General features: G+C 39.4%; 1 protein-coding gene across 1 annotated transcript in view; it reads left to right on the top strand.

Annotated features, from left to right (window-relative positions):
• Positions 1–6: 6 nt before the first annotated feature.
• fkbp16 (FKBP prolyl isomerase 16) overlaps positions 7–27076 on the top strand; it is a 31837-nt gene continuing 4767 nt past the window's right edge. The window contains exons 1-6 of the mRNA XM_053319162.1: positions 7–102; positions 742–809; positions 2425–3206; positions 3485–3654; positions 4170–4258; positions 26013–26230. Of these exons, the coding sequence (XP_053175137.1) occupies positions 2732–3206; positions 3485–3654; positions 4170–4258; positions 26013–26230 (952 nt within the window). The 5' untranslated portion in view covers positions 7–102; positions 742–809; positions 2425–2731. The remainder of the gene's footprint in view (positions 103–741; positions 810–2424; positions 3207–3484; positions 3655–4169; positions 4259–26012; positions 26231–27076) is intronic.

Raw genomic sequence — 27076 nt, 5'->3', positions numbered from 1 at the left:
TTGTGCCCTCACAGTTTCCAGCTAGTATTTATCTTGTCTTTGATCTATTTTTTGCTCTGGCTTTGGCTCAAGCTGCACTCCTCCTCCTCCAACTGGATTTTGGTCAGTGCATTGTGTGTATTTTTGCAGTACACACACACACACACACACACACACACACACACACACACACACACACACACACACACACACACACACACACACACACACACACACACATACATACACACACACAAGAAAGCAGGCTTTAAATTCACGGATGAATGTATTTGTGTAGTTCAGAGAAAGTTTGTATAGAAATTGTATTCAGATCACAATCTACGAAGAGCTTAATTTATTACTGAACAAATAGTCTGTGGTGGAAGAATTTAGATCCTTTACTCAAGTAAAACTTCAAAAGTATTATCAGTAAAATATACTGAAAGTATCAAGAGTAGTTATTTTGTTATATATTGTTATTTAGGCTTCAACCAGCTACTATTTTCATTACTGATTAAACATTTTCTCCATAAAATGTCCAAAAAATGTGAAAGTTGCTCATAACAATTTCCAAAAATCTTCACTTTTGGGAAACCTAAACCAGCAAATGTCAAGCATATTGCTTGAACTATGACTAAAACGATTAATTGATTATCAAAATATTGATTAATCACTGGATTAATCAATATTTTGACTAATCATTTGACTAATTATTTGACTAATCATTTTGTTCATCTGTTTTCTTTACTGCTTTTCCTCTAGAGGGTCACGGCAGAGCTGGAGCCAATCAGAGCTGACACTGGGCGAGAGGCGGCCTACACCCTGGACAGGTCATTGACTAATCATTCAGCTCTAATTATTATATAATACATCAGATTGGATTATTATTTCTGACTCAGACATCTAAGCAGAATTTGAATGTTGTAGCTGGCCGAGGTTGAGCTAATTTTATGTTTGTACACTGTTTGTATAATAGTCATTTTTAATGATAATGCATCATATATTTTATAAGATTATCATATCTTGTTGAATGAAAATATTTAAAAAAGTACCATATTTTCTTCTGAAAGTTAGAGGAGTAGAAGTAAACAGTAACAGTAGCATTAAATAGAAATACTCAGGTAAAGTACCTCAAAATTGTACCTAGGCACAGCACTGGTAAGTAAATGTATTTGTTTTCATCCCATCACTGTAAATTGTAAACTAAGAAACTCTAAACAAAAATCAAAAAGGGAATTTCCTTTTTTCCACAGTACACTGTCTTTATAATTTCTCTGTGTCACAGAAATTAAATGACAAATATGCGATTTGGATTAATTTAAACCCAGACTGACAACATGCTTTGGCTGTAGATTAAAGAGCAGCCTCACTGTCAATAATCACTGTTTGCTTACAATATGGAGAGCAGGATGTTGATGTCTGACTGTTATTAGTGTTGCATTAGTCTCATCTTCTCTTGCAATATTGATGTTGCCTCCATAAACTGTTTCTCCCTCTTTACTCTTTACGTTTACCTCAAAGAAACATGCTTCTGTGTGGCGTTGTTTTTTTTCCCTGCTTTGTTTTAATCAAATATGAACTGGAAGACTTATCAGTGATGCCGCCATATAACAACTGCAGAATGTTTTCTGTGCCACTCCTTTTCTGAGAATGATTGATTTCTAACATCTTAAAGTTTCAAGTTAATGCTTTTTAGGTCACATATCTCTTTGAGTGAGCCTTTCAGTTAATTTATGGCTTCAGTGCTTTATTACAAGATAAATCATATTAGGAGTAAGTGATGTCAAACCTAATTGTACCTCATTTTAAGTCCTAACATACCATAAATGTTTGTGCAGTGCACCCTAGTCTGCTGAATTACTGGTTAACAAAGTTGCAGAATTAAATATGCACCAATGAAAAGAACAAACTCTTCCTTGTTAGATATTTACATCTTGACACTTGTGTGCATTTTGAAGCGGTATCCTTTCATTTCTCAGTTACACAAGAACCCTCACTGAGAAGTTAGATAGACTTAAAACCGCTTTCTATTTGAAATTGTGTTAAATACCCCCTAAATGAATTATGCGCATGATATAAAATGTTTATTCTCCAGCACTTGTATATCATAAACACACTATAAATAATCTTTAATCCAGTTACAGCCCACAGGTTATTACAGTGTTATAGCACTTCTTAAAAGTGAAAATAAAAATCTCCCAGTGTAGCTCAAAGCAAATTAAGTTAGTATGTCTGGAAATCTTGTTGGTAGATTGCATTCATGGAAGCTGCGTTATGGGGCACGACGGTGAAGTCATTAAGAAGCTTACAGACGTTCTGGCAGATTAGGTTTTTCTCTTCTAATCCTGCAGATTACCACTGCACAAGCCTGTTGGCTGAGAGTGCTTCGTTGTGCTGCACAGTTTCTTTATATTGATCATTTTTTTGTTGCTACCACACCAACAGACTGCGCAGACTTGGACAGACACAAGCGGAAGAGAGAGAAAGTCAAAGTGCAACAGAATTGCAGCTGCAAGCGGGACGAGGCGTTCAAAAACAAGAAAACTGAAGAAGAAGTCAGGATTTAGGGATGCATTCGGACTTGGATTTGATTAAACAGAACATGGATTTTTGTAAATATTACATCATGGAGATATTTCAGTGTTCTGACAGAGCGTAGGCGGGAGACGTTGGTTCACAACAGAACTACTAACCTGGCTGCACCTAAGTGGAGCATAGGTTGGACAAGAAGGATCATCCCTTTTGGAGACTAATGCAGATGGTGTCCATTGCTCTGTGTGGTGCAATGGAAGCAGAGCCATGTTCTGAAGACCATGAGAACTCTGAAGTGGAGCCTACAGAGCCTGAGGTAAGAGATGCCACTTCTGAGTTCGCTGACAAGGGCGGTCTTACCGAGCTACCCTGCGGGCCTGCAGAGGATTGCCAGGAGCCGTGTGAGAAGGAGCAAGCTGAGACAGAGAGCTGTGCAGAGGAAAGTAAAACCACTGAGATAAAAAGCCCCAGCAATCCTGAGCAAGAAACCGCAGAAACAGGATGCAAAGAACGGAGGAAACTGAAAAAAACAAACAGCTGGAAGATGGTGCGATTCCAAGATCCATCAACAGATGATGAGGTGTTGGAGAGGGACAGCTCATCAGAGAGTCTCTTTCCCGAATTTGCAACAGAGGAGTGGACTTCCTCGACCTTTGAGGAGCTGTTTGGGAAAGAAGATTGGCAGGACATCACAGGTAGGCCTGACGATGCATCACTATACAAGATATTACAGTTAGAGATACATTTTACACATGGTATTGGTAGGTAGCTCTAATATTGACACAAGTACCACTAACTTCATGCATTGAATTCACTATCACTTAATATTTCAAATTGTTACCAGACCACAAAAGAGGAAGTGGCTAAAATTAGACCGAGATGAAGGTCTGTGGCTGTTTCTGAGCACTTGTTTGCCAACTACCAGCAGATTAACCTAATTTCCACCAGCATGACCTCTCTTTGCCTCATGCAGATGACCGGCTGTTGAGAAAGAAGGTGCTGGAGTGCGAGGCCTGTTGTGCCCTGCAGCCCACCTGGGGCCAGGAGGTTACTGTGAAGATGCAGTGTGTCCTTGAGGACCGCACTGTGGTGGAGAAGGACTCCAAGCTTGTTTTTGTAATTGGAGAGGGAGATGTAAACCAGGTAAAAGCTTTTAACTCTTCAGTCTCTCTAATAGGGCAGCTCTAAAGTACACCACACATCCAAGACTTTAAAAATAGGCAAAAAGCTGGTAGATGGATGATAAAGATTCATTAACTAATGTTTGAGTCAATAAAAGACATTAAAAAGCTTCAGAATAACAGTTTGCTTTAGACGTCCATAATTTCTTTGGAAGTATCTGGAAATAAGTGTAATTATGAACTAATTACAAGAATGTTCTTTGAAAGCAAAGCAACATTTTAAATCCAAGCAAATATTTGTTCATTATTAGGGGAAAAAAGTGTTGGCAGAGTTTGCATATGTTCATGTTTAGCTGACCTGCTGCACTGACTGAAAGACTTTCTTGGTTGTACTAGAAGTTAATTGGAATGAATTAAATAGGAACCTTCCAACTGAACACTTCTCTACTCTCTAAATTATTCCTGAAATTACAGATCCATAAAATAAAAGGTTTAATGTGCTCAGTCAGTCCTCTGACACATTTTTGACACCTGCAGGCCCTGGAGGAGTGTGTCATATCCATGCAGAAGGGCGAGATCACATTACTGCTGGCAGATTCACAGTATGCCTATGGACTTCTAGGAAGGTAAGGATTTTGTAAGGATTTTCTAGTTATTGCTGTTTAATAGTAAACATCTGAATTAAGGAGCATATAGAGGCACAAACATACACTGGTCAGTTTATTAACAAAAGTGATATGAGTCTCTGACCTCTTGTACCTGTTGCTGTGGGGGCAGCCAGGGTAGCGAGGTTAATGAACCATAAACAGGAGCAGATGGCTTCCTCCTAACAGCTTTCAGAGGCAGCCTATCAATGGTGTGTTTGTAACCTCCCAGCCTATGGGAGGACACCACTCATATTACAGCCAATGGCTTAGGGTTGTAACCTTTACACCATTAAAGAGCCAGTATAAACACAGAAGAGATTGGTGTGTCACTGATGAATGGCAGTTTCATGTATACTTTAGATAACGTAAGAGTGAGGCTATAATGCACCATGGTCAATCAATGAAAATTTATGGATAGAAAAATACTTATTTTTAAGCGTTGGGAGGTGAGAGAGAGAGAGAGAGAGAGAGAGAGGCGAAAAGTAATAGCAAATGTTCATAATGTAATTAAATGTTTTAGCTGGTTAATTAGAAAATTACTTTCTGTTGTACTTGGCTTTTTAGACGGGGAGTAATATGCTGTATATTGCTGTATTTCATAAGCTCCAAAATTGTGACCATTAATTTAATTCTGAAATTGAAAATATCAACTCTATGCCAGTGTTTAAATAAGCCCACACCCATTAGAGCAAATTAAGCACTATTAGATCATTTCAAACACTCAGTTTACAGCAATATCCGCTCTGTGAGTGGACAGCAGTTCTCCAATCAGACACTGTCAACTGAAGCACAACATGCTGGATAAATCCCTAAAATGAAGAGATTACCTTTTTTTTTTTTTTGTAGTTATGTGCTCAGCCGTGATATCAGAACGGTTATGTAGAACATGGTGTACCATTAACAGAGTAGCTGTACAGAGGAGTAATTCACAAAAACAAACATGTCCATGCACCCAGAATTATCACGTGGCAGTAAAAGCCTTACAAGGTGCAGAATGCAGGGCTACATTTATGATTTGAGTCCATTTTTTTCAGTGTGAAACTAAAACATGCCCCAGTATATCTGAACACTGCTGGCAACATGATGCTCAGATGCACTAATTTTTGTGTTTTTCTGCATGTTGGTGTGACGTCCTGTTTGTATTATGGAGCTCTGTTAAGGGGTTAATGGGACATGAGCGAGGAGTCTCTGAGGTGTTGTCTTGAGTCTCGACCTCTGTGTGTAGACAGAGGCAGAGAAAGGGGGAGGCAGCAGGAGGTTAGTTAATGATTGTTTTGATGCAGCTGATTAGGGTTGTGTGCTGTGGAGTCAAATTTAGCCGTACCATAAGGTAGACAATCAGAGCTCTGTGCCAGCTCTTTAAACATGATTAAGTTACTGAGGTTGCTTGTTGCCCTGAATCTGATTTTATCCAGTCACTGAAGTTAAATACATTTGCTGATGATTTGGTAAGACAAATGAGAAAATCAAGAAATTATGTAATGAAACAACATGTTACAAAAATCATTAGGTCTCCAATCTTTGAAGGGCCTTGAGCAAGAAAGTGAACCCCACTCGGATCATTCATGGTATGTTTCTCTGGATAAGCTTGTCTGCTAAACATGCCTGTTAAGGTCTATTATGAAAGCATTTAATAAAATTTTTTTTTTTTAAAAGTAAGGGGACAACAAGGAAGGAAGATAATAATCACAAGCACCGACAGATTGCATGTAGTCTGCTGTCAAAGTAGATTTGACAGCCTCCCCATGTCTGTGCCGTAAAATGACAGAAACACAATGAGTGAAAATCTCATTAGTCTCCTCGTGTTTTCCTGGTGCATGCATTGATTGAGCTCTGTCAGTCGCCTGTTGCAAACAGTGCCGCTAAGAGCACTTCACAGTTATTTATCAGAGCAGTGTGCAAAGCTGGTCAGACTGTATGATTCACCACAGCATACTGGAGTGGTCTGTAGCTCAGTGTGTGGGTGATGGGCTGGCTGGATGTCATCAGACCTGACATTTCAGAAAAAGGTAAATAGAGGGATAATGAAACCACTGGAAAAGTCTGGAGCATCTCCATGATTAATTAAAACTGACAGGCTGGGTGTGACTGAATTGACTGTAAGAAACAATGACGTTTTTCCTGTGAGACATTAAAGCCCCGAGCATTTGAAAGATGAGATGTGACGAAATACTCCTTCACGCTGGACTTTTCGAGGAACAGTGTCAAAATATTCCCCACTGAGACATACAGTACTACTTAGTCAGAGACATGGACTGTATCCCTTCAGTCAGCAAGTCATTATCAGAGAGCAGTGCAAGCCAGCATCTGTTAATCTCTGGACAGGCATAACTTTAACACTCATAAAACCTCGAGGGGCCAGCGAGAGTCTGTCTCTTCAGCCCTGCTCAACCCTAAAGTCAACAACGTTAAGTGTCACTAGCAGCTGCTTTATTTTTATCTGCATAAAGCTAAACTTCCCAAATAAGAAACCACTGTTAAACAAGTCTTTGTTATATATAGTCTATGTCCACACAGTCATGTATTTCCAGTTACATGATGCATTTAAGAACTTCTTCAGTCTGAAATGGTGCCCTCCAAGGTTATGTTGGCTGGTTGTCAAGCAATATAAACCAGAGGTAAAACCCCTGTGCCAGCAGCGATGGTGTTGGCGTACTTTTACTTTCGGCACAACTTCGAAGTACCCATGTGGCACATATTGAGGTGGAGTTAATTAGACCACTGGGATGTGTCATAGTTAAATTAATAGTCCAGATGGACAGTGCCAGCCAGTTAATCACTCTAGTGTTTCATCAATATGCCATGAGGGGATTGTGTGCTATTTACGATTAATACTCCAGTTCACAACTGGAAGTTCATTTATGTAGTGATTCATAAACTAAATAAGCTTGTAGAAAAGTGCTTTATGCAAAAGAAAAAATGTATAATATACAGCCAGAAGAACACAAGTATACACATGGGACAAATATAGGCAACATAAATCAAATTATTATACAGAAGGTTCACTGCCCTGTTGTCGGTAATTCAATATAACAATAAAACTTGGAAAATAATTGATTGCAAAACATGAATGTATTTTTCTGACAAAATGTTCAAAATTCACAAATATTACAGTATCAAGGCGTGTAGTCTGGTGTATGTAGACTTGTGATCCAGGTTCTCAATTACCACATCACTGGTAGATTGACGTCCAAATAATAAAATTTCTTACTGACAAGATTTAATTTCAGTAAGTTGTGTGTCATCGTGATCAGTTCAGCTTGGTGGCTGGGTTTTAGTGGGACATATATTTGAATGTCGTCTGCATAGCACTGAACACTGATTTTGTATTGTCAACAATAATAATAATTTTCTTAGAAGTAGCATCTCTGGAGACAACAACAGGGGACCCAGGACCAAACCCAGAGGTATCCCTCATGGAATAACACTGATAATGAATTACTGTCAGTGACTGCAAACCAATAAATTACCTGCAGTGACTTTGAACCACAACATGCAAGTAGATAATCACATACTAAACAAATACCCTTTAATGGAACAGCAGAGACACTGTGGAGACACACCAGATGGCTATCATGAGGAGAGAAAAATAAACAAGTCCTACTGTGTGAAGTGAAGGAGGAATCTCCCTCACTTTGACCCCGGGGGAGGTTGGTCTGATGGCTGCTGGCTGCTGGAGTCTTGATTACACCAGTCTCACTGATTTGGCTGTGTAGTGGCAGGGTGGAGTGAGCCGAATGAAGCTTGGGTTCATGAGAAAGTAGTGTAACTGTTATTGTGATGACTGATGGTTATTACATAATACCTTTCATCTGTTAGTAGGTTTTGTAGTTTAATTTGATCTTCTTGTTTGTGTTGTTTTCTTGTTCTTTCTGCCATGCTGTCAGAGCATGCAGGTAAATAGCGACCAGTGTGTCATGCTTACAATAGTGTGTAGGTATAAATACATAAAGATGGGGCAACACATGGTTCTCTGGTTTGATTTGGGTTATTGTCAACATTACATTATATTTTTAAAATACAGTACATCAGACTTTGTAAGGGACAGAATGATAAATTCCTGAACTTATTTCCATCATTGTCCATCAGTCCACCACACTTCAGAAGTATTATAAGAGCTGAAAAAGGAATACATTTTTAAAATATGTACAAACAATCAATAATTTTCTTTCAGGATGTAGACAATGAAAAATAATCCTTGATTAGAGGTGTACAGTTAATATAAATCATCATAGATAAGTGCCTGCACATTTAGTTTTTATGTAATCATTATATCAGACAGTGTTTTCCTCCAGAGTGGAATTTCATTAGGTCAAAATGACGGCATCAGGTCCCAGTTTTGATCTGCAGAAGATCAAACTGGTATTGAAACCACTTGTTAAAGGTAGATAGCAAGACTTCTGTCTTCTTCTACTATCAGTGAGAGTAATTACCAAAACACTGTTGACACATGCTTATGTCATAGGTGCTGCTGTTGCCTACTCCATTGCAACTGTTGCAGCTGTAAAACAGCAGATAAAATTTGAGTGTCACACAACACCCAAAAAATTACTCAGTTCAGTGTCAGAATTTCAGCCATTCGGTCCAGTAACGTTTGGAAAGCTTAGAGGAGCCACATGATTAAATATTTAATCCCCACTCATCTCAGCAGATAACCGGAAGCTTGCCGGCTCAGCCTATGGAGGTGTGTGGGTGTATATTCAAACAGCCAGAGTGGGGATGTCCCACCTGACTTGAGATTTAAATACTCTGTATACTGTGGAATATAAAGAGATTATCTGGCAGTGATGGACCTAGTCAGCATTGTGTGAATGTATTTTGTCAAGGGCTTGATTGCAACTGATGTTCATTTATATGTAAACGTTCCACACTGAAGGTTTAGATCAAACAGGTTTTCAAGGTCTGAGACCACCCCTAGCTTACTTGCTGAGTTTCACTCAAATCCTGGATGCCTTCTGGATCATGATTTTGTTATTTGATCCCATAGACACTCAACCACATAGCCTGATATTGCTGAAATTCACTTCCATTATCTTACTTGAAACTTGGAGCTCCCCTAGGGAGACCTGCCTCCCACTTTAAAAAACATTGAAAATAAAATATTTGATTGGAGTCCATGTGCTGATGTTATGTTTGACATATCATATCAAATGTTTACCCAGAACTAATAGATCCTTTTAAAACCTATTCTTTGGAATGTGCTTAAGGGGAATCTTTGTTGACACTGTTAAGAAGTTGGCAAGTGCAGAAGCCTTTCGCCTGTGGCCACTGGGGCACACCTAGTTCCAGCAAGGAATGAAACTGAAAAAGGTAACAGTGACATTTCTCATAAATGAGATTAATGGCATCTAATGATACTTGTACCAGGATAGTTATGGGCCACCTTTGACAGACGTGAGAAATTGACATACAAATGGACCTCGTCTCAGTGTCGGTCTTCCTCTCTACTATTAATTACAGACGTTATGCGATTTGTAGTTTTTGTGTGTGTGTTCTTCCTCATCTTGCAAACCAATCTCAATCTTTTTATCACCCTGTGTAATATGACACGGCCTCAACTGGCAGTTCTGCTTTTCATTACACTCGGTTCTTGCCAGTAGACAGGTACACTGACTCACTCACCACAGAATTGTGCTGGTGTCTGTCACTTTTATGCCCGCACAACCTCCTCCCCTGTGTCTCTATTAGTAAGCATGATGTCCACTCAGAAAATCTGTGAGGTGGAGTTCCTCTCTATGCTGAAGGTGCTGTGACTCACTCAGCAGACCAACCTGTGTGAAATGAATAATGTGACCTTTGACACGCTCCTCTGTGGAAAGCACAATGATCAATCTGAACCATTCTTCTCCAAATTAGTGTTTCCACTCCGTACAAAATGAGTTGGGCAAATGATCACCTGTCTTTGGCAACTGACACCAGCCTGATGAACATGTCTCTTTCTTTCACTGTTTGTCGTCGATGAAGGATTCCTGCAGCAGATGTGAACAAAACAAACAACTGAACTCTTGGCTGCGCAGTCACGTGACCTAAACAAGTTTTACTGTAGCTTTCAGGCACTGTGCGTCTCTTTCCCGGCACAGACACTAGAACTAGAAACCACACCCAGACCTCATGCTCCAGCAGCAGGCCAGCAAGCACTGACAGCTGTAGTACACTCCAGATAAGATCAGGCCAGCTCTCAATCAGCATGTGCTTTTCTTTTCGCCACAACTGCTGCCACATTAGTTTGACGCTTCGATTAGTTCACCTAAAGCTAAAAAGAAGTGGTTGAAATAAATCTGACCAGGATAGACTCTTTGTTTTACCTCTGAAAAGTAGATTATGGGTTGTTTTGGCGCCACAGCAGTATTTTGCCACTCAGACCAGTGTTTGAACTGTGCATGTCCCTCATCTAATCTCCCTGGATGTTTACCTTTTTCCCCTACTGCTAGCAGGCTTATCTCTCTCATCGACACAGCCTTGGTTGTAATATAGCACTACCCTCAGTTATATCTACTTCTGCTTTCCATGGTAAGGGGGTATTTAGTAGGACAGTAAATCTCCTCAACTAAAATGTGCTTTTATTGAATTTTGGATAGATAGCATATTTTTACAGCAGATAGTGGAGTTAAGTAGGCTTTGTGCTGCGTGACCACCAGTGGTTGTAGCTTTATTAGTCTAGTGCAGTTTCATTCAGTTGCTTAATATTAATTTACATGACTTTCCAGGAGTTTTTATTTATTTTTGCAGATTGTTTTGTGTCCACCCTTTTTGCTAGTTTGGAATGTCCCGTTCATTACACTGCAGTCCTTGGACTTTGTTAGCAAGTCCTATAAGACATCTTGAATGCTCACACATGGGTCATAAATATGTTTTGATAAGTGAAACTCCATTAGGTGCTGAATAACTGCAGGGTTAACAGGGTTTTTAAAATAGTGATTCAGATATTTATAACAATCTTCTTCCATTTTGATATCTTTGGAAATGTAAAATAAGATATAGATGTTATAAATGTCATCTGTGGCAAAATTATATAAAATGTGTGATTTAAAAATGAAATTGAAATGCATCTTGTGTGTCCACAAGTACATATTTATCTTATTTATGTGACCCTAACCCTGATCATACCTGTTTGCTTTTAAAATAGCTGCTTGTTTCTAAAAATATAGATCAGATTTCCTCTTAAGATGTTTTCCATCATGAAAAAAACCAAAACCCCACAACAGGTATTATTTGTTATGTTGATAGGCTTTATATCAGAACCTCTATCAAACCAAATCAAGTTTATGTATCTGTATATTTAAAAACAACCAGAATTGACTAACGCACTGTACAAATTATTGCAAAAGACACAACAGTAGTGAGTAGTAAATCTTAGTAGTAAAAAGGCACAAACAATAGCAATGGTAAAATGCAAGGCAAAATATTTGCACAGATATAGAGCAGAAAACAGAATAACTTGTAAGATCAATTCATAAAAATACTAAAATTATTTTTAAAATGTATGTCTTGAGTTTTATCTTAAGTGTCAATGGAGTGGGAACACTTGATCGAAATCGGAAGACTTTTCCAAAGCTTTGGAGCTGCAACCCCAAATTCCCAATCTCCCCTACTTACAAGGCTCAATCATGAAACAGTTCAAATAAATTGCTCTGAGGATCTAAGAGGCCTACAGTTGGAATTGGGGCAGAGAAGGTTTGAAATGTACAGGGGTGCTAACCCATAAAAAAACACTTGTATTCAGTCCTCTATTTGACTGGTAGGCAGTTCAGGGATGCTGGTACAGGTGTAATGCTGTCTCAGTCTCTTTCTCTGGTGCCAGTTAGGAGTCTCACTACAGCATTCTGTACCAGCTGCAGGTGTGACAAGGAGGAATAGCCAACACCCAGGTATATTGAGTTGCATTAATCCAGCCTTAAGGAGATTAATGCAGTGGTAACAGTCTTCATAAAATTGAGAGAGGATGGAGTTTAGTTTGGCAATGATTCTCAGCTGAAAATAGCAACCTTGAATCACAGAGTTGATCTGTTTGTCAAACTTCAGTGCCGAGTCAAAGATGACACCAAGATTCCTGGCATGGGCAAGTCAAGGCATGGCAAGTTTGTTAGTGTAGCACATTTCAACAATAAGGCAATTCAGAGTGCTTTGCATAAAACGTCAAAGGCATCAAGACAGAGAGTAAAAGCAACACAAAACAATACAAAAATACATTTGAATACAATTAAAAATTGTTAAATTGTGAAGAAAAAGCAAGCTAAAATGGACAGATAAGACAGGAATAAAAATTATAGTGCAGCGATAGATTAATCAAAAGCCTCAAATTTGATTTGATAATGGGCATGAAGGTTTGATGTCAGTGGCACTAAGTGGCTAACTGCATTGCCAGTGCTGTTGATGGGACCAAATACAATTACTTCTGTCTTATTATCATAGATGTGTAACTCTAACAAGTTGGTGTCAAAACATGCTGTCTGCACTGGAGCACTGACAACACAGTCATGCTTCACTGCCATCACCTCTCGTCTACTATGCCACTAGCTGTGCTGTGTTGTATAACCACGATGTTGCGACAGAGTCTGTTTTCCAGAGCGTGGCGTGCGAGAGGGACACATGGGAGGAACACACGTGAGATGGCACTTCAGCACTACCAGCACCTTTCTTACCCATGCCAGTCTCTCTTTTTTAAATCATCCATGCCGGTTGTGCACAATATGCAATCACAGAGGGAGAGGGAGATTAGTAGAGCATGAAGAAGAATAGATGGCTGCACAGAACTGGTTTCAAGAGTAAACCCTAATGTGCTTTTATTTACAGGCGAGCATGCTCTGTTCTGTGTGATGAGTTTGATGCATCTGTCTTGAATGTTTAGTTTCTAGATTCAACTATAAGAGCACTACATGAAAACAGTGTGATTATTTCAAAACCTTCACCTTGTGTGTCTCAATCAAAGTGCTTGTCAGATTGTCCAACTATGTCTGAAATCCCTTCCCCCTCCACTCCTTTTCGATGGTGAAATTTGGAAGGGCTGCGTTCGATAATTCATGTACATTTCCAAAATCGTTAGTTCAACAACTACTTCACACAACGATTGGCCAGGTGTGCAAGTTAAACACTATGAAGGCCTTAGATTAAAAACTGTATAAAAGACTATTTGAACGTGTACAGTAAGCTGTGTCTCTGTATTTGAACAGTTATCAAATCTCACCCCCTCTTTGATGGCACGATTTTCATTACGCCTTCAGAACAGCTATAAACACAAAGACGTTGTGCAAACTTGTTTGTTTCAGGCATAAGCCACCCTTGACTCTCCTGTGTTACGTACCCATGACTTTGTATTCATAGCTGCTTTCAATCTCCCTTGTCATGGCTCAAACGCAGAGGCAGTTTCTGGGATTCTTTGACTCACTGGACCACCCAGTCCCACTGGTCAGAGAAGTCACTTCTTATTAGGATTTTTACAATTCTGCAGAGAAGTTTCAAAGTGCAAAAGAATGCGACTTTCCTGTAGCGTAAGTTCAGACAGACTGTCTGGTGATAACACACACAGAGTTGCCGGGCAACTCATGAACCCACTTTATACGTTTTGCTCATTTGTAACTCCAGCAGAATGGAAGCAGATGGGACAGTGGAGGACCAAGCTGTTACTTACTGATGACACACTGGCACTTGTGTGCGTACTAGAGCCTGACAGATAAATCGGTCAGACCGATTATAGCAGCCGATATTAGCTCATTGCTGATATTTCAGTATTGGTGTAAATGTCAGACGATAAATGTCAAGAAATTGAAGTGCAGAAATGCTTTTGTGTCTATTTTATAGATTGTCCAACAAAGAGTAGTCACTCTGGTGTCAAAGAAGTAAAGCATCCTGCTCAGTATATTTCTGCATCTTAACTATGAAAAAAACACATTTGGAGGATTTGCTCAGCTATTTTCTTATTGTCAACAAATCTCATGTGCAGAGTCAAACCAACAATAATTGATCCTACTTACAAGTATTGTGTATATATCCAAAGGCTGATATATCATATTCCTCTATGCTGTAGACCTCTGTTGCAATCCAAAAGCTCTTGTTCTCATATGTACTGATGACAAAGCTCTGTAAACAGAGATGAGTTCATTGTTTGTTTGGCTCTGCACATGAGATTTGTTGAGATTAAGAAAAATATAGAAAATTGCCAAAATCATTGTTTAAGGAAACCTTATTAAAATGTTTATTTATGTTAGGGGTAGTGAAAAAAAACCAATACCCGTATCAGCTTCAAAAATCCAGTATCGGTTGGACTATATAATACACACATTCAATTCAGGTTATCATGCTGAATGTATCATATAATCTGGCAGGAGAAGAGACAATCATATGTCTGAGAAAATAAGCTTTGTGCTAGTTGTGCTGTGGAGCGATGTGAGGTGACGAGGTGCTGCCTGGGAAACTGGAGGAAGGAGATCTGCTGCAGAGTGACAAGTGCAGATGTGTGTGTGTGTGAGTTTGAGTTTGTGTGTCTGTGTGTATACGTGTTTGATGAGGGGATGAAGAGGTACCGTCAGTGGGGATGTAGAGCGTGAGTCATCTTGTTGAGACGTCAGCGTGCCGTCATCAGTCGTCTGCAGCAGTCTATCACAGGCACACACACATGCAGACACACAATGGACTTTCAATATATTCCACTCAAAGCTAATGACTGACAGACTCCAGCTGACATCCTTATTGCAAAATCAAAATCAGATGTGCAGTGTTTAAGCTTTAGGGATTAACTTTGTAGATCTCATTAAAAATGAAACAATCTCAGTTGTTTGATAGAACTGATGGGATTAGTTGCACTGTGGTGATGTTTAATATTGTCGTTCCAGATGATGAAGGACAATACAAGTGACCTCATATATTGTAAAACATTACATGATCTGTGCAAGTAAACAACTCTGTTTGCCAATATGAGCAAAAAAGGAAGAAATTCCTTCTAAATAGGCTGCCGGAGTTTGCTTCCTGAGCTCTCTCTGATGAAATTGACCTGCCATTGCCACTGGCTCTGGTCAAGTAAAGTCAAGCCCTTCCTCCTGAGAAAGGCTGTTTGACTCATGATAGATGCTTCAGGTCTCATACCTCTGCAGGGCCATCAGAGAGAGACCAAAGGATCGTGCTAATGGCCCACTGCATTTGCTTGACTCAGCCAGCAGACGCAGGCTGCGCCTCTGTGACAACCTGACTAATAAGTCAGGGATTCAGTGTGCTGCTATTGATTCACAGTGTGCTACAGGGGGAGGCAGAGCCGGCTGCTGCTGAAAAGGTGTTGGATCTCAGATCTTTGGTTAGATTAAAGAACACACTCACTGAAGCACTCGTATTTCTCTCTGACAGCGATATGATAGGAGGTGGACAGTGAGTGATAATCATGATGTTTTTGTTTGAGGTAAACACTGCACAACTACAGAAAAATCGACATGTAAGCATTATGTGCTTGTAAATTACCCTTTTAACACGTGTAGTATTAAAGACGTGAAGGCCAAGTGCATCTGTGCACATCAGCAACTGCTTTAAAGTTACATCTACTATAAACACATCTAGCTGTTGTTCGTTTGTTGTGTGCTCAATTTGCAAAATGATATACCAGAAACGGTGACATTTTCTCAGAGAGAGTTATCTGGTTTCAGCACATGCATGTATGACAGCTCGGACTTAGAAGGGAAATTAATTTCTGATCAATATCTCTGTATGACATTTATTCCCCCGCCAGAATGTCATACATAAAGCAATGAGCAGCTTGTGGTCACAAACGTTAAAATGTTCATAACCACAGAGGGAGGCAAACAGCAACCTTGTTGAATGATAATTAATGTCCCACCCATATTATATGCGCAAATCACAATTTTAGAAAAAAACAAACAAACTTTGATCTGAATATGAATTTACTTGCTCATTTAAACAAAAAAAAATATTCTTGCAACAGTCTGTCCATTGAAGTAGGCAGACGTGTGTGTGAAGTATAACAGTAACGCAAGAGGAGGCTTTCATCTTTCAGAGAGCAGGATTTTTGGCTCCTCGTTCAGAATTTGTCGTAACTTAGAAAGCTTTGATGTTCAAAAGTGAAATCCAAAACTGGCAGAGATTTGGTTTATATAATCAGTAGACATAACGTCTGTGCAAAGAAAGAACTGAGCTGTCATTGCCGTTAACTACAGCTTCACATTCATCTTGTCAGAATCTGCTGAAACTAAAACTCGGTCCCTGGGACTGCATGAGAAATTGCCACTTGACCACACCGTGCACACCTGAGGCTTTAGCTTGTTCATATTGATTGATTATAGACTTAGAGTCAATCCTGAGATAAGATCTCTTCTACAGATAACAGTGTGGCTGATATACTAGATAATGACCCCTAGTGATATATTTCTGTGTAAGACAGATTGCTCTCATCCACACTTAACTCACACCAAAAGCTTTGAACTCTTTCTTTGGAGGAATAATTCATCTCGATGGTTGCACACATCAAAACTGAGACGTTTGAGTGATTTCAGATTATTGCATAAGGTGGAATCTGAAACTTGTTCTCACCTGTGAGTTAGAGTTAAGCTGTTGTTCTGAGTAACAGCTTTGAACTTTCATTCTTTTGTTTATTCACTCATTCACTGCAGGGAGGAGTCCGAGGTGGAGTCCGAGGTGGAGCTCACATTATTCATCACATGTTGGACATGTTCAGAAGTGATGATTTATTGTTTTAGGCTCCATCAATTGATTTATTTTTTCACATTAAGTGAAGTGAAAGTGTAACCTGAAGCGTTGAAACCAATAGGAATTAGCAGCCATCTTTATGCAGCTTTTAGACACTTTTAGCTTGTCAATTTTGCTCTTCAGCTGCACATTAGCTGTATCGTTGAGTCTATAGCAGCCACCTCCCACACATGAGACAGCAAAGATACAAATATGCAGTAATTTGTGAATAAAGTTGAACATCTAGTAAGAGACAGATATTTTTCTCCGAAGTTGATTTATATCAAACCTGATCTAATAGTTGAGTGAATATTAGACAGTAGTCAGTCAGGGGGCCTGAAATATATAAATTCTCACTGTGTTTAGACTGAATGTCAAGCCAATTTTAGACATGGTGCAGATACATACAAAGTCAACTCAAATTTGTGAATATGAAGGAATTTGCCTTGGACAACTTGAGCAACCATTTTGCTTGTATCCTGAGACTATGAATCTGGGAAATAACAGAAAAAAATCGGAGTGTCTGGAGTTCTGAGTTCAGTCAGCGGCTGAACTGAACAAAACCTGCCAAAAAACAGAAACTCCCAGAGACAGAGTCAATGCCTCAGTTGCTAGCTAGCTTATAGTACAGCTAATGCACAGTTGGTATTGTAACGTGAGGATTCGATAGGTGGTATTTGGATACTCTTCATGATGCAGGATGGGGAAAGATGACTTTTAGGCAGAACTTTACTGTAGCTCCCGGCATGAGAATACAACAACAACCCCACTTCCTTGTCTCTCACCACCAGGTGACTAACCCCACCAATCAGAGGCCAGGAACGACTTAGACCTAGACAAATGTAACTGTAATGAGGTAAAACCAGAGAAATAGATTCAAGAGACTATTTTAACTGTTTCAAAAGATGCTGGTATAACTATCTGAATTTCTAAATATGTAAATACTAAAGCACAAATATATTACTACTTAACTGCATAAACATTGTAAATATATTGCTGGTAAATTAACTCAGATTAAATCTTACAGTATTTTGGCTGCTTGAGGCAAATACGAGGCAAATACACGCCAATGACGCAAGCTGAAATTTCACTCACATACTGTCTAAACACTCCATAAGCATAAAATTATTTGCTTAACACATTCACTATAATTTAATTAGCCACATGTACAGTATGTCAGGCTGAATTACTGAGTTTGTTTTCTTTTATTCATTGTCTCCCTGTGTCTCCCTTCGAGTCTGCTGTAGATTATAGGGGGACCTGAGGAGCTCAACGGCCAGGATCTAAGTAGTAGTTGCCCATGATCCCTGGAGGCACAGTTTCATTGGCTCATTGCTGGAGGAGGAAATAAAAAACAAATAGGAGAGGAAAGCAGCTGGAAGACCGTACACTGCTAGTTTCTAGATCTCTGACTGTAATAGGAGGCTGTTTTGCTGCAAATTAACTGGTGTGGCAGCAGGCGAGGAAAAACAGCTGTGACGTCTCACCAATGCCAGGATTACAGCTAAGCTCCTTTGCACGGCTGTACTGGTGCTGTGTGTCCATCCAAGAGTCAAAACAGACACAACACTGAGTGACAACAGCAAAAGACCTGTTTTCACCGCTGTAAAAAAAATAAACAAGCTCATAAATCCTCTTGGCTTTGGTATTATCATATAAGCTGCACACCACATTTATGACAGTATATTAGTGTACTATCTGAGGCTGTAACCATAGAAACAAGAATGAGGTAGCTACGTTGCTGGCCTTTCCATCATTTAAAGTGGAGAGTGTGACGTCAAAGTGACCACTGTTTTCCCTCTGAGGGAGTTTTTCCTTTCATTCAGAGCAGCGAGGGGTCCGCGCGACAGATAACAGGGTGAGTCAGCAGCACTATCATGCACCTTAATGAGGAAGTTGGCTGAACTGCAACACATGAATCGGATGCATCTATAATGACTGCATAACTTCCCATGAAACAAGAGGGGGAAAAGCAACGCTCCTTATCACATCACTCATACAAACGCACAATGGAAACCCTTTTAATATGCACGGTTTACATTCACAATACGAGAAATACAACTGCGTCATACAAATGTCAGACAATAAAAGGTCTTCTGAATGGCAACCAGCAAGTGTCTTCACAAAATGTAGATTAGTTTGATTTCTATTATGGATTTGTGATTGAAAGTTGTGACATGAGGTCACAGTGAAACATGATACCTTTGAAGACATTTCTTTAATTTTACTTGTTCATATACTGAGTTTGCTTTTGAGTTTTTTGGCAGCTGAGGGCAAAAAATGTAGATGAATTATGATCTTGAAAATGATTGTTGTATACTAGGTTTATGTCTGACTTGTTTCAAGACTCTCAGATTCTTTTGGTTGTGCTCATTGATGTCTATTCCCTGCAGTGTGAGAAACAACAGAGCCAATCAGAGGTTTTCACATGATTAACAGTAGTGTCATCTTCTAGTGCCAGAGTCAGAAAACCAGCAAAAAAAAAAAAGAGATTGACACCATAATAACTCTGAAATCGGCATATGTCTCCGATCATCATGAAAAGCATGAACTGCTCCTGGCAACCATAAGCTGCTGATGTAGTTGCAGTGAAGATGAGCAAGTAAACTCATGAGTGAAACTCATTTAAAAAATATAGTTTAATGCTGACATATACTGGCATTTTAATTACTATTGTGAGTTTATTATTAGCCATGGTTTCCTTAGTGACCAGCAGTAAACTTTACTACAAATGTGGGCAAAGTCTGTATACATAAGCCTGAACCTGTCAGATCTGCTGTCTCATCAAATGTCTCACATCTTTGACTCAGCTCAGTCTTCAGACTCACCCCCCCCCCTCAGGGTCTGTTCTGCTGCTGAAGACCAAAAAATCCCTCTGTGTCTTTTCTCACTGACCTTTACTCTGGTTCGGGTCAGCTGGCAACTAGCAGGGTCATTTCTCTGCAAGATGGCTTGAAAGTAAGGAACTTTATGCATTGATGAACAGAACTTTTTACAACTCAGGACACTTTTTTGTTATTATTGCAGGGTCATTCAGAGTTTCTCGACCTTCTCTGACCAATGAGCCCATTCTTAGCCACGCTAGAGGCACGACTCCAGCGATGACAGTCTCTGTCAGTCTGACCTCAACTCTGGTCCACACTGAAATATCAGTCTTTTGGAACAAACATTGATGTTGTCCAGAAGATTCATCTTAATGACTTCTCATTAAGAGGGCCAGGAAATGATAATGATATTCCCCTCAGTCTCAGCTGTACTTTGTATTAATTAGCAAGTCTTAGCATGCTAATACACTAAAGAAAGACAGTCAATCTGGTAAATGGTATAAACATCAGCATTTTAACATTGTAGTTAGTTGTGATGTTAGCATGCCAATGTTAGCAATAAGCTCACATTATTTTGTTCAGATCGTGCTTACGAGCTGCTAAATCTGAAAAATATTCACTGACGTCTTCAACTTGGTGAAAAGAACAAAATAGGTGACAACAAACTAAAAATGGCTTCAAATTAAGTCACCATCATTGGTATCTAAATAAAAAATCCAATATTAAACCTGCAGTGTGGAGCTTTTGTCTCCCCCTTCTGGCAGTGAGAGTAATTACACAAACACTGTCAACATCATCACTGCAGACTCCTGACTTTTTATGTGACCCAGTCCCTGCCCTGGCAGTGTGACGTGGTTGGGCCACACTGACAGTCACAAACCAATCACAAACCAATCTATTTAATGTAAAATGCATCACTACTGTTGCACCAGCATAGGAAAGTTGCCACCGGCACCAGATTAAAAAACTTTGGTTTACTGGCATTGATAGTCTTAATCAGCATTGTATGAACTTGTTTAGCATGAATGGACTTGAATGTACTGGGCGTTCATTTCTATGTAAAATTGAATGAATCATTGTTATAGCGAATTTAAAATGTAGAACATTTTTAAGATGTTACTCTTTAATATAAACAATCAACAAACCACTCCAAATATGTAACACAACAAAAGTATGTCATTTAAGCTGTTTAAATGTCATGACCTTCCAGCAGTGAGCTTATGGAAGTCTTAAAAGCTACACATCAGGTTTGTACACTTGATCACTTGATCGTTTGAGTCTCTTCACAAGCAGCAGAGACAGACTGACAGTTAGGCTTCAGGACGTGGACCTGGGCTTAACTCAGCTTCATGTTTCACTGGGATCTTGCGTAGGGATCTTAACCCCACTGACCAGCTTCTGCTTCCTGTTTGCACTAATAAGACCCCGGGGGCTCATTGGCCGAGCTCAGCGCAGCAGCACACTGCTGTGGCTCTAATCACCAGTGACCCACATGACACCGTAGACCTTATAGATCTGTCAACGCACTGCATTCTCAGATTACACTCGACGGCTCGCCAGTCATGCCGATTATGTTTAATGCTCATGATGACAACAATGGAGACTCAGCTCTCAGTTCACATTATTCGTCAGTGTTTTGAGCATAAATCCCCAGTGAGAGCACAGCAGGCTCTTACTGCTTGAACATATAAGCTGATATTGACATTATGTCTCAAAGGTCACCTGTTGAATCCTGAGTGAAAGGCTGCTTCTTGTCAGGCTGTTGGCAGTCAGTAAGTGTGTGAGTGTGTAGGTTCACACTTCATGTGGGATTCATTAAGTTTTGACGTGACACATTCAGTTTGTACAGTTAACACTGAGGCAGCTGTACCTGCATCGATTAATAAGAAGTGATTCATCACGTCTCATCTTATGTGTCCCGATCTGCGTGAGTCATGTGCAGTGCGTGTTCATGGGCATGTTCCCCCCGAATGAAAACAAAAATCAATATAAAATAACACAGCAAGCGAGGGATTTATTTACAAACCAAACCCTGTTCAGCTCACTATGATGACATCTGATTGAGACAACTGCGGCATGATAAAATATCCTGTTTCCTTCCTCTTTTCAATAAGACGTAGTAAACAGTTTGACCTGCTGCCTGAGGTGCTGATATGGATGTAAATTGTTCAAGTTTTTCTCTTGTTGATAAAAGGCAAATATATTACTTTTTCCCTCTTTACATCTAGCTGATAACAATAGTTATTGTACAAATTCAGATTTAACATTTGATGAGTTTATGAAATCTGATGCATTGTTTTAGACAAAGCTATACAACAATAGGCTACATAAAATAAATCTAAACACCTCGAGCCACTACATCAGTAATATAATAGTATAACAATCACAGGGGCAATTTTTCTGCATTGAGTACTGTGTGGTGTTGTTTACTAAAGTGTCCGAATACTTCCTCTTCCACTGGACAGGAAATAGTAAATGAGTGAGCGAGGCAGACATTTCAGACTTTGCTTCACAATTGGTATCTGAGACATTATCTGTGAACTGTGACATAACAAATGACTCAAATGACTCCAAGGCTGGTTTCTCATTCCACTGTGTCCGCACTGATAAAGAAATCAAGCTTGCTTTAAGCTCGTTTCAAAGTAAGCGTAAACGGTGCAGAACAGTCTTTTGCTCTGATAGACTTCCAGTGTGCCCCAGCGTTGATTCAGTAGTATACAAACAGAGATGGATTCTGTGAAGTCCATTAAATCTGGAACCAGGCTCTACTAGGGCACATTAGGCGGGAGACTGTGTGTATTATTTTTATACGTTGTGCACTGTTATATAATATTCAGCCTTCAGAATATTGTGCAATATTTTCAGATAGGAATAGAGAAAGTTGCAAGGACAAGCTGCAGTGTGTTCATGCACTGTAAAAGCTGTGCAGCGAATCATTTGGTGATGGTGTCACATTTTTAGTATGCTGGCAAAACGCATGACATTAGCAGGAAAAGCAGGATCCATCTCTAATGCTCAGATGTACAGTATGAGGCCTGAAAAACTAACATTACCCAGTGCAACCCCAGCCATGTGCTGTACATTCACACATGTATCAACTGTCTTCTTCTCTGCTGCTCCTTAAACGCCTGTTACACAACTTGGCAGGTCGTTCTCTGATCCTCGTAAACATGCAGCGGTATGCAAAAACAAGTAGACAGGACTAAACGCTGCTGTCAAGAATAGTTCAGGCTGGCTTTTAAAAGACCTGTGTCTACTTATTCCCAACCCTGAATGATAACGTTTCTGAACGCTACTCCCTCCAGCCCAGAGCGCAGGGATCAGGCTCAGGTTTCTGAGGCCTCAGCTCTAGCTGCAGATTTCACACTCCTGTGTGTCCTGTGACAGTGGATGTGGTCTCCAGAGAGGAGAGGTGAAAGGGTAATCTGATCCCACCTGCTGACATAACCTCCCAGTAACTGAGGATACAACTAATTCTGTTAGACAGACATAAATTGTGTCATTGACACAACCAGTTTGAATAATTCATGACCTGAAAACAACTTGCAGTACGATCACTTTGCAGGCCTCACCCAGTCGCTGGTGAGGCCTGCGGGAAGCTGCACTTCCTCGTATCTAACTTGGTTTCTGATCTCTCTTGAATGAGCTTTTTTGTATTTAGGTCATGTAAGTTGTTATTTAAAGTTTTAAAACTTGTATCTATAATGTAGCTCACTTAAACATTAGCTTTTTCAAATGTAGTCAAGCTGTCAATGTCATTTACCCTCTCTCTCTCTCTCTCTCTCTGTCTCTCTGTCTCTCTGTCTCGCACACACACACACACACACTCCTTTGGAATCAGAGCCTCCGCAGAGTAACTGATAATGGACCATTGTGTGCCGTGTGCTCACAGTAGCCAGATGATTGAAAACCAAATTAACTTTCCTTCTGAGTGACTCTTGAGTAAGATGAAGCCCTCAACAGCTCACAGGTTCATACCAGTTTTACGTTCTTGTCTGTTTAAATGAGCCAGAATCACTCAGATGACTTTGAAGGTGTTGCTTTTTTAAAGGTGTGTGAGTTGTTGAATACAGTGAAATTCAATCGAGGCACAGAGAGCAGCTGTCAAAGCTTGTGAAAAAAAACTATAATATATCAAAAACACGATGCATCTTCAGTTTGTTTATGTATTCTGATATCACAATCTTCTGTTGCTTTCTCATGACGGTGTTTGCATTTTTATTCAAAATACTAAAGAAGTAGCTCTGACACAAAACCTAAAGAAGCTATTTCTATTAGCCACCGCTAATATGATGCTCTGATGGGAACTCAACTTCAGATCAAATTGGAAAATCTTTTGCTCAAATGAGTCATTACTTCACTTCAAAAAGCTCACCTCTTCAAGGCTTTCAGAGGTTTTTTTTAAAAAACTATATAAAACCGCAGCAGCAGATGCACCAATATGGCCACCTCTAATGTCTGAGTGTGAGAGACAAGCTAGTACTGTTTCACATTCAAATTCTGAAGTTTCGAAAAAGACACATGGCTGCCTGTGAGATTAATTGTAATGTTGCAGATGTTTGGCAACCCTAGCAAGTTATGCCAGCTTTCAGTGCAATTCTAACAAGCTTATCTGGAGGAATGTCAACATGTTTAAAAATAATGCAGCGTAATGAATGAGTTATATTACAAGTTAACAAAAGCACAGCAGATTGTTTTTAAGACAGAAATAACTTAATTTAATATATTAACTCATTGCATGAGAGCTGCATACACAGATAATCATCTGGATGAATCGTATAATATTTAAAAAATAAATACATTTTTAGAGCTCATTGTTTTCTTCAATTTGCTTGTTTTGTCTGATATTCAACTGTCTATGAAAAAAGAAAAACAGCAAATATTCAAGTTAGAGAAGCTGGAACCAAAAAAAAATTAAGCAATTTTGCTTGAAAAATGACTGCAACAGAGCGCCCTGGTGGTCGAGTGGTCAGAGCACGTAATCGCAGCGTCCCTGGTTCGAATCGGGCCAGGAACCTATGCTGCAGGTCATTCCACTCTCTGTCCCTGTTTCCTGTCGGCCTCTCTGCCAGTTACTGATGAAAATAAATAAATAAAGCCAAAAATGACTGAAACGATTAATCAGTATTCAGAAAGGAAGATTCATTTTCTATCTGTTGACTAATGGATTAATTAACTAATGGTTGCAGCTCTGTATTAAACATTTCATTTTAAATTCTATTAAAAATTAAAAGTATCAAAGAGTTAAATAATCTTGCAAAGTTAAAATAAATAGTTCTAGATTTAGATAATTACTGCACACTGTATTAAAACTGAGCTGTTCTCAATGATCATGCACTCACTTTATTTTCTTGTATTTAAAACATGTTGTACTGTGTCATACAGAAGTTGTCCGTCATTGTCACTATTTGTATCACTGTCTTACCGAGACATCAGGTAAACTCAGTGCAAAGACTTAATGACAAAGTTTCCCACTTGCATGTCCACACTGACAGGTAGTTACATTCTCTGAGAGGATGTTTTTTCCACAGAGCACAGAAGACATACAGAAAATATTTATAAATTGAACTTTTTGGAGGCAGTTAAGATAGTAAAGAAACAGGTAGAAGGTCATGAGGTGCGCCGAGTGTGTTCGTGTGTTTGAGATTGTAGATTACAGATTGTTTGCTGGCAGTGATCGTGGAGATCTGTGGTGTGTTGATGAAAGCAGATTTAACTGTCCGAGATTGACAACCTGTCATATATCTCTGTTGTTGAAATGTTGTGGTTGTTGTTGTTGTTTTGTAGTTGTGTAGTTGTGTGTACCACCAGTATAATAATATTGGACTTAAAAAAAAAAGAGCAATACTTTCATTCTGTACCCCTCAAAATGCCTTGTGGGTGTATTATTTAAAAAAAAAAAAAAAGCTTTTAATAAATATTCTACATATTCAACCTTTAAGTTTGGCTTTGATATTACTGTTACACGTGTAACAATATATAATATTACAATACAATCAGCTCAAACTCAATATTATATGAAGATGGTGATATGATGTTTGTTTGCTGTTCTTGAAGCTGACAGTTTCACTGGAAAACTGAATGATTTATTGATTTTAAACAATCTGTAAGAGATCACAGTGTTCACAGGGCGATTTCACCAGACATCTGACACAAAGTCAACTTTCTTAGTTACTCCTTGCCATGTGATGATATTGATCATGTGTGTGTTTATTTCCTTGCAGGGAGCCTGATATCCCTGCCTGGGCTCCTCTACTCTATCAGCTCCAGCTGCTGGACTTCAGAGACAAACCGGATCCGTTAACTCTCCCCGTTGCCGACCGCATCCGCATTGGCAACCAGAAACGAGAGCGAGGAAACTTTCATTTCCAGAGGGAGGAATACAGCATGGCTGCAAGAGCCTATTGTATGGCTCTGGATGTGCTAACCACACACAGCAGAGGTAACCCAGCATCAAAATCTGAAATTATTCATAGAAAATATTTCCACACTATCGGCTGTACCAAGAATGTGTCACAGTAATAGATATGTGTGTATTACCTACCCCAGGAAAAGGATGACAATGGAAAGACAGCAAAAAGTAAAAGTGTACAGACACAAACACATGAAAACAGACCACCTCAACATTTCCACATCAATCTGAATGACATAAGAGTTCACAGAGCTCTGCTCCACTCTGCCACCACAATAATCACAGCATCACGATGCAGAGGCACATCTATCCTAGCAGAGTGCCACCATAAATGTTTTTGCTTAATTCTTTTGCATAATCAAAGCTAATCAACTTTCATATAATTTCAACCTCCTTAATCGCTTTAATCATTGACAAGGCAGGGTGGACCTGAGAGGACAGTTTGAATGAACTAGTCAGTGAAGGGAAAAACATGGACTGCTTCATAATGTATCAATGATGGTGGACCGGTGAGTGAACTCACCGTGGCACTGAGTTTATCAGGACATAAATTAGTGGATGAGAAGACCACCAGGAAATAATAATAATGATAATGCAGAGACGCTAACACGTTACTCTTTTTGTGTCATTTTGGGCCCATTTCACAAATAGAATTCATGACAAATGGAGATTATAAATCACTCTAATCGATTAACCTGTAATCATGAGCAAACACAAGCATTAGAAATGAGCTGTTTAACCATGCAAGTAAGAGGACTTTGAGTTCTTGCTATTTCCAAGGTCCAAGAATTAACTTTCATGCTCAATATTAAGGTTCATATTTTGTTTTGGTTCAAAAATTTTAAGTGAGAAAAGTGTAAATTTGTGTGATAGATA

This window comes from Scomber japonicus, chromosome 5 (genome assembly GCF_027409825.1).
Source record: "Scomber japonicus isolate fScoJap1 chromosome 5, fScoJap1.pri, whole genome shotgun sequence".
NCBI lineage: Eukaryota > Metazoa > Chordata > Actinopteri > Scombriformes > Scombridae > Scomber > Scomber japonicus.
Note: the sequence above shows the minus strand (reverse complement) of the source record. Positions and strands in the feature narration are given on the sequence as shown.